At 40.0% G+C, this 20,095-nt stretch overlaps 1 protein-coding gene across 2 annotated transcripts in view; it reads right to left on the minus strand.

The window, feature by feature from the left end:
- LOC143130910 (cytosolic phospholipase A2 gamma-like) overlaps positions 1-14,659 on the minus strand; it is a 78,344-nt gene extending 63,685 nt beyond the window's left edge. Inside the window, exons 1-4 of one of the 2 annotated variants that reach the window (XM_076290195.1) lie at positions 14,579-14,659; positions 12,719-12,748; positions 7,598-7,691; positions 7,214-7,356 (exon numbers count right to left, since the gene is read on the minus strand). In XM_076290195.1, the coding sequence (XP_076146310.1) occupies positions 7,214-7,356; positions 7,598-7,691; positions 12,719-12,735 (254 nt within the window). In that variant the 5' untranslated portion in view covers positions 12,736-12,748; positions 14,579-14,659. The remainder of the gene's footprint in view (positions 1-7,213; positions 7,357-7,597; positions 7,692-12,718; positions 12,749-14,578) is intronic. The other variant, XM_076290203.1, reaches the window with a different exon arrangement.
- Between the last annotated feature and the right edge of the window lie 5,436 nt (positions 14,660-20,095).

Here is a 20,095-nt window from a genome sequence, read left to right on the forward strand (position 1 = left end):
GATCAGGAGGATGGTAGCGTTCAGGTTAGCACCCTTATCTACGCCTTAGGTGGGGAAGCCGAGAACATATTCGGGTCTTTTCATTTCGATGAAGATGAGGACAGTGATTTTGAAGTAGTAATGGACAAATTTGATGCTTACTTTATACCGAAACGGAATGTCATACACGAGAGGGCTTGCTTTTATCAACGTGTACAGCGGGCAGGGGAGAAGGTGGAGATTTTTATCCGCGCTCTTTATGAACTTTCTGAGCACTGCGATTTCGGAGTTACTCGTGAGTAGCACATACGGGACCGAATTGTGGTGGGCATCAGGGACAAAGAACTCTCCCGGAAACTGCAGCTTCTCCCGAATCTCACGTTAGAGATGACAGTTCAGGAGGCTCGTCAACAGGAGGAGGTGAAAGCTCAAGTTAGCCAGCAAGGTGAGGCTACTGCGTGCGCTGTAGAGGAGGTCGCGCGGGGCTTTAGCAAATTCAAAATGGATGAACGGAAATACAACGAAAATGAACAACACAGGCGCAGCGAACGGGGAAAGACATGTAGCAGATGTGGGAAGATGATGCACAAGATTCAAGAACATTGTCCAGCAATGAAGTCCGCATGGAACAAGTGCAAGAAGATTGGGCACTGGGAAAGAATGTGCAAAAGTAAAATGATAGTTAGCGAAGTCAGCGAGCATGAAGAAAATGTAGCTTACTTTCTAGGCTCAGTAAAAAGCACATCCTCAAGCAGTGGTGGGCAATGGACAGTAAAGCTGAACATCTGCCACACGCCAGTTAGTTTCAAAATAGACACTGGAGCGGATGTGTGCATTATGAGTGAAGATACTTTAAAAAATCTCAGTCAAGTGACTGAACTTTTCCCATCAAAGACCGTGCTGTGCAGTCCAGGCGGGCGACTGAACTGTATTGGCCGAGTCACAGCGAACGTGTGGCACAAGAACAAGAAGCACTAATTCAGAGTCTACGTAGTTAGAGGAGAGAGTGTGAGTAACCTGCTTAGCAGAGCGGTGGCGCAGACAATGGGGCTCGTGAAGAGGATTCATGAGGTTCGTGACTCCGGAGAAGAGTTTGGCCTGCTAAAAACACAGCCGGTGCGAATAGTGCTCCAGGAGGATGCCCAACCCTATGCCGTCCACACTGCCCGCAGAGTCCCCATTCGCCTCATGAAGCCTGTTAAGCTGGAGCTGGACAGGATGGAGACTAAAGGCATCATAGAAAAGGTGACAGAGCCCACGGAGTGGTGCGCTCCCATGGTGCCTGCTCCCAAGAAATCCAGACAGGTGCGTATTTGTGTTGACCTGCGAAAATTGAATAAGGCCGTTAAGAGAGAGAGATTCGTTTTGCCAACAGCAGAAGAGATCACTGCTGAGCTGAGTGGGTCCACGGTGTTCTCCTAATTAGACGCAGCGGCAGGGTTCTGGCAAATATCGCTGCACAAGGATAGTCAGAGACTGACAACCTTTATCACACCATTTGCCAGGTACTGTTTCAAACGACTCCCATTTGGGATATCTAGTGCGCCCGAAATCTTTCAAAGGAAAATGGTGGAAACACTAGAAGGCCTACCTGGGACAGCTGTTTACATGGACGACATCATAGTACATGGAAAAGATATGACCCAGCACGACGAACGTCTACAACAGGTCATGGAGCGCCTAGAGACAGCTGGGTTGAAGCTAAATACAGAAAAGTGTGCCTTGAGACAGCAAAGACTACATTTCCTGGGTCACGAGATCGACGCAGACGGCACACGGCCTGACCCAGCCAAGGTGTCCGCTATAAGCAATCTGACTCCACCCACTAATGTCCATGAGCTGGAGAGAGTCCTCGGGATAAATTAGGTAAATACATCCCGAACCTAGCTGCAGTGGGGCAGCCCATGTACGAACTGCTGAAGTCCAAATCTGCGTGGACATGGGGTCCAGTACAGCAGTCAGCATTCCAACGCATCAAAGAACTTCTTACAACCCCACCCACTCTGGCGTTTTATGATGTCAACAAATCCACTGCTGTCTCTGCAGATGCCAGCAGCTACGGCATCGGGGGCGTGCTGATGCAACTGCACACTGAGGGCTGGAAGCCTGTAGCCTATTGTTCACGGCGTCTGAGTGGGGCGGAGACCAGGTACGCTCAGATAGAAAAAGAGTGCCTGGCGAGCGTCTGGACCTGCGAACGATTTGGGAAATACTTACACGGCCTAGAGGGGTTCAGGCTGATCACAGATCACAAACCGTTAGTCCCGCTTATGAACTCCAAAGACCTGGATACTGTCCCCATCCGCTGCCAGAGACTCCTGATGCGACTGATGAGGTTCAACCCTACGGCGGAGTATGCACCAGGGAAAACCCTTGTCACGGCAGACGCGTTGTCCAGGAGCCCAGTAGGAGATGCGCAGGATGGAGGCGATACAAACGTGGATGTGGAATGCTACGTAGCATCCATCATCGACAACATGCCGGCTACAGAGAGGAGAATGAACAGCATCAGAGCTGCCACGGCTGTTGATGACACACTACAAGCTGTGACCAGATACAGTCCGGTTGGCCTGACCACATCCAACTGTTAGGGAGTTCTTCCCCATGAGACACGAGCTGTCAGCTCACCAGGGCCTGGTTATTAGAGGCAATAGGATAGTAATCCCAGAGAAATTGAGAGTGGATGTGATGATGTTATACGTCATCACGTGATACGGACATGCGTATATGTGAACCTGAAGTTGACTGAGTAAAGACATGAGTTAACGTGGAGCCCAAAGTGTGGACATCTTTTATTACTAGTTACTAAACACATTACATAGGCCTACCGTTTAAACTTCGGATCTACACATTAATTCACATCACTTTGACATCTGCATGTAAGCATCCCAAGTAGGTTATATACCACACACAGACATAAATAATTGTAATTATTTAAGATTAGATTGTTGCACCATGCAATACTTTTTCACTGTGTCACTTAAGAACACGTTTGAAGATAAGAAAGAAGTCGAGTAAGAAAGTCAGGAAATGTGTAGGCTTAGATTTTGATGCAGTACAGACTAAACCACATGTTGCTTTCTCTGCTTTTTACCTCATAGGCCTAATAAAATATAGCCTTCACTTAGCAAAGATAATGGCAAACTATTCTGGCAACGTCTCGTTTCATAACTTGATTGCATTTTTGTCCGCTTTTCATCACATTATTATGACCATTAAATGTAGGCTATGCTATTTAATTTGCACGCTAAAAGCTGATTCATCACAGGTAAACACAATAAAGAATGGGAACGTACGTTGGATTATGTATTCTAAATTGTAATTCCTCTGTATGTCCTGTTGGTGACCTCAGTGAGAAGTACTGTTAAGATGCTCTTAGCCGGTAACGAGAACTCTGGAGCACTAGATCTACGAGTGTTTTCACGACGCTCTTAAGGTACGATGGTTTTGGGAAACAGTCCAAATCTTAAGACGTTCGTAAGAGGGAATTTACGACGCTCTTAGGCTTAAGATGCTTTCGGGGAACTTGACGCAGGTCTGGTTTTTAGTTTCGGGTTGTATTTAATCTTCTAAAAACCTGATAGATCGTCTGTTTAAAGGCCAATTCACACCAAATATTCGCAATGAAACAAAACCGTTGCAGGAAGGAGTTTGCAGTGGTGTGAATTAGATGTTGCACCAGCAACCGTCGCAAAGCATTCACCATGTCTAGTCACAGTTAGATAGATAGATAGATAGATTGCAAGGTTTTAGAATGTTGCATCAAGTTGTTGGTAGAATGTTGCAGCTCATCTCGTTGCGAATCTTTGGTGTGATTTGGGCTTAAGTATGGTGCAGACTGCGCACGCTAACGTTATGATTAGATACCATTATATTAAAAGACTGAGGTGGGGAAAAGCTAGAGTTCTAATATATATAACTTTTTTTCAATATGAACTATGCCTATATGTCCGACTTCGTCATCGTTCAATTCATCCCTTGTGTTTAAAATTTGCGGATAGGCCGATGGTGAGCTTGTTTTTATGCTGGCAACGAAACAAAAGGGTTTGCGAACGTTATTCTTTATTCTAAATGCGTACTGCCATGGCGATAAAGAGAAAGAAGTAGGCTATGATTTGAAATGTAAGCTGACTGTTGTCAAATTTGCCAAATAAAATATACGGGAGAAACAATAGGGGCCTATGGTTCATGCTCTCTCATGCTGTTTCATTCGTGCTGAAAAGGAGGGAGAATGAAACATTATACTTTTGCATAAATAATTCCTGAACGGTTTTGATCAGGGCTGATAATGCAACTAGGCTATTTGACAAAGGACCGATATAGGCTAGGTTGCTAGTGACAAAATATGAGCTTTCAGTGTGATACAATCTCTTTGTAAATTATGTTTGATTAAAACGTGTTTTATCTGTTCTGGCTATCCCCGCTATTTGGATCGTACTGTATCTCACTCAATGAACAACAACTCAACACTAAATGAATGATGATTCGTAATTGTCATCAGATAGCCTAGTCATATAGGTAGACATTCAGTGTGTTTGAAATAATTAATTCGCTAATATTTTCCATCTTTGCAGAGGAAAAGTTTTGTATAAAGGGAATTAAATGCCTGTCTCATATAGACGCCTGTCTCTAATAGACCCCTTTGCAACGGCGGTGAAAACATAAACATCCGGGTGGGCGTGACGTCACTGGAGGCAGAAACAATTGTTTGGATAGTGAGGCGGCTATTCTAATAGTACTAGTGAGGTGGCTAAAATCAGACAGTAATCTAAAATCTTTGCTAAAATGGGTAACGATATAACACAATATGTACATACACTCAGTGTACGTGATCGGGAGGATTATTTGAAAAAACTTAGGCTACATTATCAGATGGGACAGATGACAGACCCCTATACCCTCAGTGATTGGAAAGAAGAGTGACAGATTTGCCATCAGTAGAATGGCCGGACATTATTGAAAAACCGAGCGTCTACAGTAAAGAGAAGCTGAGGGTGTATAAATCATGTCAAATCACTATCTCCTAAATGGTCATGTCCAAGACTTACAATAGGCCTACAATGACATATCGGATGAGATTTGTGTTGCCCAAACTGACATTTTACCAAGCCAGCGGCAATGTCACAAGGCAAAGATGTATCGCAAACGTGCTAATTACCAGCCATTTCTTTTGAAAATTCTAAAACAACGATGTTTTTTAATACTTCAAAATAACATTTGATAAATGAACCTCACATTTTCCAGTAGCCATAAGTGTGTAGATTTGAAAAAAAATCTAGTTTGTTTCTTACCGGGGCTTTTACTGCCTGAAATATCCAATTTTGTTTACCACGCTCGGAGTTTAGTGCTGGGCCTTACATCACAGTTTAGTTCTTCGAGTCACGGTGAAATGTAATTTTTGGTACATAGCTAATTTAGATACACTTATGGTGTGGGTGCTTGCGTTTCTTTAGGAATCCGCCGTCTTGGTTTGTATAGAAATGAATATTAAGTGACACATATACACGTAAAGAGGTTGGAAATACGGGACGATTGGTAATATGTGACGTTCGGATACCAGGCTTAGGTTATCGTGAGTCAAACGAACAACTACGTTCTCACTGGAAACTGTAGCCTACTTATTTCAAATTTAACCGATGACTTTTTCGGTTCTGGCACCCGACAGCACAGCAAGATGACACCATGATAACCTTTAGCCTCCCAGAGATGACTCGTTTAGCTTCCCAGCTGAGGTGATGGTTTGTTTTGCCTCCAGTGAACGTAGTGACGTAGGCTCAGAAGGTACCTATACTAGCCAGTGCAGTTTGGCGATTTGGGAAAATAAAAGCCCAGGCTATTATTTGGAGTTTTACGGTATACTCTGCTAGGTTTTAGTATAGCATGGTTGAGTGGAATAACTGTTCCATACGGTCTCACGTGCAAGCAGATTCCTTCAAATGCGCCAGATAGGCCTAATTATTCATCCACCAACAAATATATTAATTCTTTCTGGTTGCCAAGGAACATCGAGCTAGCCTGGTTGACACCAGAACCTTCTTCTCAGTCGTAACTGAGAGTGGGTCTGGGGAAGGTTCATTCACGGCCCATTTCCAAAGGGGCGTCGCCAACGGTCGCCGATCAAAATGTCTCCGGACGCAATTGGAGAGACCAACCAGAGCAACGGAACTGGGCTGTGGTAATCCGGTAATATGTACTTTACCTTGAAACAGCTAGGTAAGTGAGCCTGGATTGAATTTGTTTGAATTTGATTGGACGAGGGTCTACGTGATGTATGAGAGAGAGACGGGAGGGGAGAAGCAAAAAAAGTAGGGGTGTAAATCGGAGTCTTCATGACGATTCGATACAATATTGATTTCTTAAGCCAATGATTCGATTATTTTCGATACTTCAGAATTCCCCACGATACGATTCGATACGATTCAATACTCAATATTTTTACATGATATCTATGAAGTTTCAAATAAATCAACAAAAGTTCGGAATGTAGGAGCAGGTATCTAAAGCCTTCGTTATACAGCCTCATGTCTTTGCATATAAAAAAAAAAAACCACCCGCAGCTTAGGAGTAGGTAGTGCGCTTACATCGGAGCCATAGACAGAAAAAGAAAGGTCGGAGCTGATGCTGAAAATAGATAGGCAAACAAACAGGCGGCAAAATAAACACATTAATCGATACTCTTGCGGACGAATCGATGCATTGAATCGCCGGCTGCATAATCGATGCATCGATACGAATCGATTAATATTTACACCCCTAAAAAAAAGGAGTATGGATAGCACATCAATTCAGAATTAAGTGTTTGCTGTAGGCTACATGTGTCATCGGTCATACTGCATAAATTAATATCAGTTCAGTTTTCAGTAGCCTACCACCGTTGCAGATATCACATTCAACAGTTTTCAGTAGCCTACCACTGTTGCAGATATCACATACAGTATAGGTACAGTTAAAGGATAATTCCGGTATTTAGCACTTTGAGTCCCTTATAGGTTTTAGAAGTCATGAGTGAGAAGGTATGAGAAGGTGTGGCCTACCATTAAGCCATTTTAAGGCCGTGAAGGATTTTTTCATGAAAATAAACTTCTGAATGTGTACTTTAGGAACACAGATAAGATATTTGGCTCTTTAACTATAATCTGAAATTTTAATGTTCTTATGATTATATTATATTGCATTTTTCCATGTAATGTTTTTAGAGAAAGGCATTTGCCAAATACCATAAACAGATACTGACCATGTGGATCCAGACACTCCGGCCACATACTGCATGCATCCTAGGAGATGTTCTGTTCCCAGCTGCCGTATAACACCAAGGAAGCCGATGTGGGCCCTTTGACCACCCCCAGAACCCAACAGTGCCACACGAGGAACATCGTTCTGGAAAGGAAAACACAATGTTGGAGCAAAATTGTAATGTAAACATATATTTTTTATGATTATCTTGCAATTATACTATTATGATTGGTCTCAAATATATATTTTTGACTGTAGAAATGCTATTTCACTTTTATTGGCCACTACAAATGACAATATTATCAAGACCTTGCTGATAAGGCTTAATCTATGAATACTGAAAATGTAGGTCTAATGATGTATGAATACTTGTAGGTTTGCTCACCTCAGGACAGAGAATCTCATGTATTTTCAAAGCTTCCACTATTTTGCTTTGTCTTTTCTTACTGAAATGCTTCTCAGGATCGCTGATGTCCTGACTTTAAGAAGAGTTGTGGAGGTCAGAATTTAATATTTTACTTTATAAATGCTTTATCAGATAAAGATTTACCATGAGACAGGACATTTTCTGGGAGATTCATGAAAATGCACTATATTGTTCTTCCGGCTTCTTATTACAGTGCATGAAAATGCACTGTACAAACAAACAAAAACAAACACATTACATTTATATAGCGCTTTTTTCCTCGAGACTCAAAGCGCGTCACATGGATGGGGGGACCTCACTAGTAACCACCAACCACTGTACTGTTCTTCCTAGGTTGCTTCTTATTATTATTCCGCTGAACACATCCTTTACATTCTCTTAGTCCTTTTTACTGCTTTCAAGTCGGCTGATGTCGTTAACATTTTCTCCACTGGGAGCTTGCTATGGCTAGCTTTTGCCCTGGGCCTCTTACATCCTTCCCATCCATCTGTGAGCCGGTGCTGCACTTCACTGTCTGGTCGAGGGGATTTCTCGGGACAGCAGCTGGAGTTACTCTGCGAGAGATCTGCCGAGGCCGCCGAGCTGTTTCTGACCTGTGAGCTGCCATGCCAACTGCCTTGAGTCTGGATTGAGCAGACTAACGTTAACGTTAACGTTGAAGAACTCTGCATTAGGCCTACGGACCAATAAACTGTCGCTGTAAAAAGTCCACCGAGTTGCTGATCTAAAAGATCGCCCACGACTTCGGACTGTTATGCTTCCAGTGATCTCAAGACTAACAAGGCCTAACGTTAACGTTATCTCCAGACTGCCAGTGAGTGTAAAGAACTTTGTTGGCGTTGCATCGGTTGTGGAGACAGCTGTGCGCAGTTTCACGCGAGTCATCATTGCCCTTGGACATTTTCAGCAGGTTGGAAATTGGACTAATTTTATTTTTAATTTGTATTTATTTTATTTTTTAAATTTGTTTGTTGTCTGTCTTGTATGTCTTGGTGTCACGGGTACGCTGGCGACTACGCCGCTCCGTCCGGCATCTTTTGCATTTGTTATTTCTTAAATGTAGTTCTATGTCTTTGTGTCACGGGTACGCTGGCGACTACGCCGCTCCGTCCGCTATTGTCTTTGTTAGTCTATGTGTCAATGACAATGTCTTATATGTGGAGCGCTTTGGGTTGCACTCTGTGCATGTTAAATGCGCTATACAAATAAAACTGACTTGACTTGACTTGGCTTTATTTTTGATAGTAGCCACCATGGACACCCTAGCAACAACCTAGCAACGACCTAGGGATTTGTTGAGTGCCTGTCACTTTAAGGTGTTATAGGGAACCCTTGCAATTTTAACACAGTTAAAAGGCTGCTGATATATGTAAATCATGCCGTTCATAATGTTTTCTGCGTAGTCAACTAATCATCAACTATGCCTCAAGCCAACTATATTAAACCACCACCTACCTAGCAACCAACATAGCAACCGTTGAAATTAAGCATCTATGTCCGTTTCCATAGCAACCAACATGATTATACTAGCAAACCACTATAGTGACTCATTTATTTTTGATAATAACCACCATGGACACCCTAGCAACAACCTAGCAACAACCTCAAGTACACTAGCAACAGCCTAGCAACCAACATGATTGACCTAGCAACCAGCATAGCAACCACCATAACTACCCTAGCAACAGCCTAACAACCATGTCAAAATACCCTTGCAACAGCCTAGCAACCACTTCCACAGTGACAACCTAGCAACCAATATAGCAACCAATGAGATTAACCTAGCAACTAGCATAACAACAACCACAACTAACCTAGCAACAGCCAAGCAACCACCTCAATTACCCTAGCAACAACCTATCAACCACTTCCACGATGACAACCTAACAACCAACATAGCAACCAACATGATTATGCTAGCAACCAGCATAGCAACCACCATAAATACCCTAGCAACAGCCTAGCAACCACCTCAAGTACCCTACGAACAGCCTAGCAACCATGTTAAATACCCTAGCAACAGCCTAGCAACCACTTCCACAGTTACAACCTAGCAACCAATAAAGCAACCAATGAGATTAACATTCCAACCAGCATAGCAACCACCAAAACTAACCTAGCAACCACCTCAAGTACCCTAGCAACAACCTATCAACCACTTCCACGATGACAACCTAGCAACCAACATGATTACCCTAGCAACCAGCATAGCAACTACCATAACTACCCTAGCAACAACCTATCAACTGCAACCACAATGACAACCTAGCAACCAACATAGCAACCAATATGATTACCCTAGCAACCAGCCTAACAACCACTTGAGTTACTATAGCAACCACCACAACTACCCTAGCAATACCATAGCAACCATCTTATTTACCCTAACAACAACCTAGCAACCACCACTATAATGTCAACCTAGCAACCACCATAGCCACCAACATGATTACCCTAGCAACCATCATAGCAGCTGCTTTATGTTGCATAGCAACCACCATATGTTCCCTAGCAACAACCTAGTAACCATCTGAATTATCCTAGCAATAACCTAGCAACCACCACAATAATGTCAACCTAGCAACCACCATAGCAACCAACATGATTACCTTAGAAACTACCATAGCAACCACTTTATTTTCCATAGTAACCACCATAAATACCTGAGCAACACCCTAGCAACCATATGATTTACCCTAGCAACAAAATGTGATGGGTTCTGATTTGTTAGCTTTTCATCATTTTCAAAATCGCTCTGAAAGCGATGCCCAATGATAGACCTATCGTTCTTCATGTCGTTATCGTTATAGCTAGTTTAGCCTATGTGTGAACGTCGTCATTCCTTTAGGTTAAACAAGAACAGTACTTTTTTATAGTTATCGTTAAAGGACATTCACACCAAAAATTATAACTATAGCCATAACGATAAAAGCATCCACATTGACCAACGATAAGCAAATGAATGTGATGGCTAAAATGTGATGGGTTCTGATAGGGCTATACAGTCTATGGTTCTGGGGGTCGTTTCTAGAAAGCGTCGTTTGCTAACTTGCGTCGCAACCTTGGTAGTTCGCTCCATCGTTCTTGGATTTGGTGTTTCTAGAAAGGGTAGTTCGAACTCTCAATCGCAAACAAGGACGCAAAGTTTGGTCGTTTGAACTACTGCCCCTAGGCAGTCGCACTTGTGTCGTTCCTTGGTAGTTCCTGTTGGTGTCCGGAGCGCCTAACCACAAATAATGACACATATTGGTCGGCTTCAGTAAAATGTTGCCACCATAGTATGTACCATAGCCATAGTATGTGCTCAGAACACGCTGTGGCTCTCCAAAGTCAATCTAGATTGCTGGCACTCTGGGCCAAGCTTCCGAAAACAGCGTGGCATTCAAAGTGTTAATGGATGAGGAGATTACTGGTCCGCGGATCATTTGCGGCACAATTAAATGGTAGCCTATTATGGAACCGCAGACTGAAAGAAAAATAAACTAAACATTTTCCAGATTTACTTGATGTTTATTTACTTGATAAGGTAGCCTCTTAGCAAATAGCCTGGTGATGACCGCTTATTTATATATTTATTTCACTCTTGCTGGAGTGAACTGCAGAACGGGCTGTTGCACAAACACAGTAATTACGGTGATGATCTGCATCTCCGTTCACCAAAAGCTATGGTTTTACTACGGAGCCCTAGAGGTGTCATCGCAAAATGTTTTGCATGTTGAGAGAATGTGCGCTCGTTTTACTACATTGTGCGCTCGTTTTACTAAATTGTGCTCACGTTTAACTATATTGTGCACTCGTTTTACTAAATCATACGCTCGGTTTACTAAATCGTGTGCACAATGTTTTACTATAGTGTGCGCTCATTTTACTAAATTGAGCTCTCGTTTTAAGCATAGTAAAACGAGGGCACAATTTATTAAACGAGTGCACCATTTACTAAAACGAGGGCACGATTAACTTAAACGAGGGCACGATTTATTAAAATGAGAGCACAATTTGTGAACATGGTTATAGAACATTGTGTGCACGATCTACTTAAACGTGGCCACAATTTGTAAAACGTGCACTCAATATTGTCTTGACACATGTAAATGAGCACGTTATAGTATATTCGAGATCTCGATCTACTAAAACGCATGTAGTGTGGTGTCAAGGGGTATCACCGGGAATGACGTCGGGAGGTGTGTCGCTTGTAGTGAGGGGGAATCTCATTGATTGCAGTGCACCTGGATATAGCCCTGTTAGGTAGGCTATAGGTGGGAGAGCAGATGATTGTGTGTGTTTGCACAAGCCCCTTGCCATCTTCGTCCAGCTGAATGTTTGCCGAAGTTGAGAGTGTTTGTTGAGGTCCAAGTTTATGCAGAGCTGTGGTGTTTATCGCGAACGGTGTGAGCTATAGCGAGTGAGAAGCTGAGCATCGTTTACGCCACTGTTTATGTCTCCCTTTTCATAGTCCGTATCAAATATATATATATCAAATTTGGCAAAGGAGTTGGTCACCCAATGTGTGGGTCAAGAGAAATGGCCATTTTTTGAGGTGGTCCAAAGGTATTCGGTCTTTTGAATAATATCTAAGGAGCTTATTTTTCCACCAAATTTTACAGTTTGTCTTATAACAAGTACATTATTCACAAAAAATAGTCATTTAGATATTTTGGATATGTACATTTGAGATTTAAGTGGTGGGTCGGGAAATGTACCAAAATCCTGGAATGTCCCATGTGCAAGCTTCGAATAGAATTAGGAAGTTATTCAGTAAGCTATACACATTTAGCCTTCACTTAAAACAGTTGTCATTATGTCATTCTGATCTGTAGAAATGTCACATGCAGCCATGCCTAAATGTATTAGAGGCCACATTAATTATAGGCTAATATATTATTATATTCAGTATTCATTATTGAATGCTTAGCTGGAATGATGTTTCCCTATCATCCTATTTTTAAAGCAGGCATACCTGTGGGCATGTAATTGAGCTACGGGTTTTCTTCAGGAATGGCATGTTTGAACGGGCACTGCACTAGTCATAGATAAAATGAAAAAAAAAACACACACACATATGCTGGCTGTAACACATACCTGATCACCACTGACATGTCTGCAGACTAGCTAAGGAGACAATTATAAGGGGTCAGTATCATTGATCAGCGACTAAATTATTGCATTAAAAGGTAACACTTTATAATAACTACACACAATTCATCATTATTAAGCCTTTGTTACTTATTAGTTAATGGTTTGTTCATCATTAGTAATGTATTGTTCATACATAATTGATCATCAGTAAAGCATTTGTATACACAGTTATAAATGGTTTGTTCATAGTAAATAAGCCTATCCAAAAATATGTTTGTAAGTACATGATTTATACTTAATAAATAATGAAACAAGCACTTATGAATGAAATCATTTCCCATTATACACCACTTGCAAACTATTACAGAATGCTTTATTCATCATTTGTAAAGCAATGCTCCTATGTTTCTCATAAATAAAGTATTTGTACACACAGTTATAAATAGGTTGTTCATAGTAAATAAGCCTATATCTAAAATATGTTTATAAATTATTGTTAATACTTAATAAATTATGCAATAATATTTTGTTGATGAAGTAATATTTCCATTATTTAACAGTTGTTACATACACATGCACTAATGATTAGTTAGGGTGAGGATACATATTTTATAAACCACTTCCTAATACTATAATTCATGATTAACTCAGGAGTTACAAGTGGTTAGTTAATGATATTTTGTGAGCTTATCTGAAGTGAGGACTTTCTATGCCTTCCAACACATTTTCAAATGAGTTGTAAAGATTGCATTCACACTCATTCATTTAGCAGACAAGCGACGTACATATGTCAATTAAATTGAAGGCCATTGACCATTGACATTGACTGTTATAGTGAAAGCCGGGAATTGAACCCCCAACTTTACAGGCTACTGCATGCTAGTCCAGCTCCTTATCCACTACACTACCTTGGCCCAGATAGAAACACCTACAACAACCATGCAAGAGTTTCCGTTTTCTTCTATTACACACCGTTAAGCATCTATTAAACATCTGTAAACTATAATTAAATGCTGTATTCTTCATTTGTAAAGCACTATTAATTCTCATCTGTAAATCATGTTTACACACAGTTAAAAATGGTTTGTTCATAGTAAGTAAATACGTATATATCTATATTATATTTCTGAATTGACTTTTGTGATACCACTGGGCAGAAGTAGTGTAGTGGATAAGGAGCCGGGTTAGCATGCATTTACCCATAAAGTTGGGGGTTCAAGGCCCAGCGTCCACCAATGTGGCCTTGCCCTTTAATTTCATTGACATGTGTAAGTCACTTTGGGTGAAAGTGTCCTCTAAATGAATAAATGCTAATGTAAACTTTATAACTTATTTGTAAATGTGTTGCAAGGCATAAAACGTTCTCACTTTAGATGAGCTCACACAATTTCGTTAACTAACCACTTAATAATTAAGTTAATCATGAATTATAGTATTAGGAAGTGGTTTATAAAATGTGTATCCTCACCCTATCTAATCATTAATGCATGTGTATGTAACAACTGTTAAATAATGGAAATATTACTTTATAAAAAACATATTATTGCATCATTTATTAAGTATTAACAATAATATATAAACATATTTTAGATATAGGCTTATTTACTATGAACAAACCATTTATAACTGTGTGAACAAATGCTTTACTGATGATAAATTATGTATGAACAATAAATTACTAATGATGAACAAACCATTAACTAATACGTAACAAAGGCTTAATAAATGATGAATTGTGTGTAGTTATTATAAAGTGTTACTCATCAAAATACTATGCATTTCTTATGAATAAGAATGCTTTTAATTATTTCAACACTACTAATAAATACACAAGGTATGTGTGTATCAGTCACTGAAACTTACCTTGTTCAAAATCCTATCTGGATTGAAGAGGAATCAAAAGAATATGGCTCTGACATGTAACACCAGAAATTGCAACTGGTTCATCACAAATACTGAGGTGAGATTTTATACCCATGAAATGGGAGGAGATTTATCTGATGCATGAAAATATGTTTTCATGTAACCAATGGATTGTAATGTCATGCACGTTTCCCACCTCCACCCCTGAGTTCATTAGAACTGCTGGCATGAGACCAGGTGTAAAACTGCCAGGTCAGGTGTGTCTGCTGTGAAAAACACTTAGTTGGAAGTTGGAGGAGTGTATCTGATGAAGTGTTGACGTATAACCCCCTCAAAGTGCTATATAAATCTAATGTAATATGATTTCGGCCAGTTATATTAAATTACATTTAGCAGACACTTCTTGACCAAAGTGACTTACATATATGGGTCATTCTTCGATTAGGGAAACTTTTATGTCCCCAGGTTATAAATTCATGTTAGAAATACTATATTACAAAATAAATAGTTTAGTTATTTCAAATAATGTTTATTGCACCACCAAAAAAAGTAATACACTAAAATCTTTATGATTTATATTTTTAAAAACTGGTTTTAACACCAATATTTGGCTACTTAGGCCTTGTCCCCAACCCAGACTTTCAAACTTTTCTGCTCTTAAAATGTGATTAAATGTTATCATTTCATTAAAAAATCACAATATATGTTTAAATAGTAACTTAAAAATGCATTCTATGCATTATTTTGGTTCACATCTATACAATTTGTGAATATTTTTAACAATTTAGTATTGTCCCCCAACAATACCATCATTACTGCGACAGTCTATGATTACTACTAGGATTTTTTTAGGATAAGACTTGTTTGTGCTGTAACCATGGAAATGAATAGTGACAGGGAAGCACATGTCATCCATGAGAGAAGAGTGATATCTGAAGAGTGAAGAGTGATGTCTGAAAAAGTAAGTAATTTAATCATGTGTTCCTTCTGATCATGGAGTAGACTTATTCAGCGTCATTACCATAAATGCTGTTGCAGCAATATTTTTATGAAAAAAAAAGAAATATTCACATTATTTATGTGTATTTAAAGTTCATGTTGTACTAGATGATGAATGATGTTAGCAAATCCATTACCTAGCATCTTTTTTCCTGAAATAAGATGAAAAATGTCATTACCACAATCGTCATTACCAACACAAAACTTGTCGTGATGGTGATGGCGGTAATGACAGGTGATGGCGGTAATGACAAGTTTTCTGTTTCACCATCTATATTTTATCATCTGTTTAGAAATTAAGTTAAAGAAGCCTAATGGTGTGATGTTGCAATGAAACTCAAGTGAGATACCTTACTTCCTAAAACTAATTTACCCTATTTTTTTTCAACCAGCATGACTCCCAAGACATTCAGAAAGGTCTCTATGCTATCGACTGTTTTAAGTCAGGTTCAGTGATGCCAGTAACTATTTTGGTCTATTTTGACCACTTTTTTCGGTAAGGAGTAATCTAACGCGCTACTATTTACAAACCAGTAATCAGATTAAAGTTACTTATCTAAGTTACTGTGTGTTACTATTTTTGTCATTTTCCTTCGTAAAAAGATATATTCTTTGCGTTCTTCTTGTCTTGGGGATTAATGTCATGTAGGCTATGCTCACGTTTTCAGCAGGACAATTCAAGTGTAAAGCCACGCAGCGACACAAACGTCAACAACAATGGAGGGAGAGAGAGAGATGCACATTTCATCAGTCATTACTTTGAGTTTGTGTCAGCTAAACATGACAACATTAAGGTACATGGTACATTCTGTGCTGGTGAAAAAGTGCTGTCTAGCTAGACATCCCAAGTCTCCCGAAGTTTTGGGAGTCTCCCACATATTGATAGCGGCTTCCTGACGCCCTCAAATTACATAAAATCTCCCGGAACCTAGAGCGAACAAGAGCACGCAAGCCAGACAAATCGCGTGTGCATATGAGTTTAACGCGCACACAACGGAGAGGGAGAGAAAGAGGAGTGGTGCGTTTGTGCCTGAAGCCATCCAAGACAGAGAGCATCCTGGACTGTTTTGCTAAATCAACCAATCAGTTTTCAGTGTAAGTGTGCTTATATCTCTTTTCTCCCAAACTTAATTAATCAGTTCAGTCAGTGTATCTAGGAACAGGAGCGTCATGGCAGCGTCAGTGCCCCTCAAAAAGGAAGATTTAAGACCCATTTCACATCAGACTACACAAAAGTGTACCCAATTGTCTCATAAGATTAAAACATAATGATAGTCTTGCATACTGCACTGTCTGTAACAGTAACTTTAGCATTGCTCACGGTGGGTTAAATGATTGCAAAAGACTTGTTGAGGTGAGTTCAACAAGTGTAATTTAATTTGCATATTACTCAGGCCTATACAAGATGGCTAGTTGCCAAGGCTACATGAAAAAATCTACATGTTTTACTACAACAATTTCTATCAATAGGCCTTCCTTATTTGGTGTACTTAGACATTATTGAACAAACATCTGAATTTCAGTATCTAAGTAGGTTAGGTTGGGATGTCTGCTATTGCTGTTAAAATGCACTTCCAGTATAGTGAGTATTGGCAAAACCGGTTATCATTTTTATGTTGAGGCGGTGGGGGTGTTGTTGGCAGCTGCTGAAAGTAACTAATGTAAGGGGCACTTATTGTAATAAAAGTGAAGTGCTGCCTTTCTAAGGAACTTTTCAAAAGAGGAGAGAATATGAAAAACAAGGTGGTTTACTCAGAACATATAGCTGGCATTTATTTACATCAGTTATCAAACAGTAATAGAAAATAAAATGACCACAGAGCTCTGTTTAACCCCAAAATAATAAAATTCAAAGTCCATCTACCCGGGTAGTATGTTTTTTTAAAGTAGGTCGAAATCTCGCGCTTATCTGATTGATAAAATGAAATGGTGAATAGGAGCAGTTCGTGGTGCAGGCAAGATGATCCTTCCCCGCCCTCCGCTCTGCTGCCTCGTGTCCAATGGCGAATTTTCCAAAGGAAATCTTTCTCAAATCATGCATCCAAGAAAAACCAACCTGCATAGCAGGGCAACATTCAATTACTCTCTTTATACTCTCTACCAGATCTGGAAATAAAACTCATTCATGAACTGTAGTAGCTATTCTTATTTTCTTTTGAACATTTGCATTCACTATACAGGAAACTAGCATACCACGCAGTTACACGTTACACTTTCACATAGCATGGTACTTCAAATCATTCAAACTAATGTTCAATCTCCGATTGTTTTTTTGCTTACACACATCTCATCAATACATTTTCACTCAATATATCGAACAACTGAGTTAGGGACCGTTCGTTATTTATAAACGGGGTCACCGGAGGGATTTTGAGTGCTTCAATCAAAAGTTGCATGACCCTCCCCTGCCTGCAAGAAAATTTTCAACGACCCTCCAGCAGTCTTTTCAAAAAAGACATGACCCTCCCCAGCCAATTGTCGATACCTTCCGCCCACGCTATAAAGCGCTAAACACATCGACTTAAGCAATCATTCTATATTCACCCTCTGCTTTCTGATCTTACACATCACACTTCACCAAGATGGTGGCCATTTCAGTAGATTTACTCACTAACATTGTTGTGGAAACACAATAAGCATGGAAAATGCACACTTCCTGCAACTGCATTAGCCTACTTGAAATAAGTTAGGCCTACTCCTCTAGTAAGTATTCACATGAAATAAAACAATACAAATAAAATATTGAGACCACTGAACAAAGCACACTGGGTAATAACAAATTCAACACATGAACTTGTTGCTATGGACTCGTCTCAGGCTTCCTCAGTCATTGTAAAGCTGTCGAAGAACATTATCCAAAACTCAATTTCTCAGAGCGTCAATTTGGGAGCTTAATGCTAAACCTCTCAAATGACTTGAAAAGGCCGTTTGCACAATTTCACAAATAATCACAGGGACCGAAAAATACCTAACATGCCAACTTTTTCCGGGTTTAGGCCTATCATTTTAACTTTTCTCCGCTGTCTTGCCATTTTAATATTTTCCCGTAGAATATATCATAGCCTATTACTGTAATACTCTCATAACATTAGTCCTGCATTCTGGCCTGTCTCTGTGTTGTCCGGTTGTACCCCTTGCCCTTCCAGAGAAACAGATGTATTCAAATCATCGTTTTGCTTGCTTGAATGCGAACTCAGAGTAATGTTAACCTACAGTAGGCTAGGCCTATTTAAGTTATCGACGTGGTCGTGAGAGCACGATTCATTGGCGCTTGCAGTGTTCGCCCGTAGGCTATGTCTACGTGCGCACCTGCCAGGCTAAGAGCCAAAGAAATCCCCCTGTATATTCACTCCAAATTGGCCTACCATAACTTACCAACTCTACACTGTAGACCATAAACTGGCTATTTATATGACCAATGTATTTGTTCAACTTTATGAAGCAGAATTACGCCCTGCTACTTGGAACGTAACACATTTTTGTTGGCAGGAGAGAGAATGACAGCGATTAACAAATTGCACTTGTTGCTGGTTACCAATAAATAGGGCCTATATATTTTTTTGCAAACAACAAAAACAGAAAGGATGGAGACAGCAAAGTTAGAGATGGGCAGGAACAAGGTCAATTGGTAGAAATGCTTGTCAAAACGTTAGGAGCTGGATGTGTGGATGAATGAAGCACAAGTATGCTTTATAAGCATGCACACTGTTTAAAGTTAGGCTACACGGTAAACTACAAGTAGCCTAAACCAAAGTTAAATTTAGCTTTTTTAGGGCTGGATGAAGTTGACCAAATGGATATAGGCTGTTAGGCGTGAATAAAGCTACTTTGTTGCTCCAACCCTTCCAACGTTAATGGGGACGGATGTTGTCATTTTCCGTATTTTGCGTGAGAAACCCGGGAAATCTCCCTTATTTTCATTGTTCAATGTTGACAGAGCTATGGAACGAAAGAGAACGTTATGGCGACAGAAATCAACAATCAAATAAGCCACTTTGATTTTTTGCTGTTTTCATTAAAAGATGGGTGACCCCCCTTCCTAGACAAAAAAAAAGTTAGGTGACCCTCCCCTCAGCAAAGAGTAAAAAGACATGACCCTCCCCTATTTTCCTCCGGTGACCCCGTTTATAAATAACGAACGGTCCCTTATCAGCAAAAATACAAAGGGATAACTTTACATGCTTAAACTCATTAAACACGCTGTCTGCTAATAACACATGAGAAACACGTGTAAAACTCACCGGAGAAAAGGAATGAAAGAAAGTAAATTCCTTTCAGTAACTTAGAATATTTTCCTCTGTTGTCTCTTACTTATGGAATCAATTTTGTGTAAAAAAAAAATAATGAATACTTATAAAATAGCAAACAAAAAAATACAAATCAAAATACCAAATAGAAAAAATCAAACAAAAAAATTAAACTCAATTAAAAACTACAAGATTGCAAAGAAATCATTTGGGTAACCGTGTAAAATATTTGTCTTTGCCTCTTTCTCAGTTTTGTTTGATGCTGTTTTCT

Source organism: Alosa pseudoharengus, unplaced genomic scaffold, assembly GCF_046254945.1.
Source record: "Alosa pseudoharengus isolate Yale_2024_CS ecotype anadromous, Long Island Sound unplaced genomic scaffold, YU_APseudo_1.1 YU_APseudo_1.1_scf_1, whole genome shotgun sequence".
NCBI lineage: Eukaryota > Metazoa > Chordata > Actinopteri > Clupeiformes > Clupeidae > Alosa > Alosa pseudoharengus.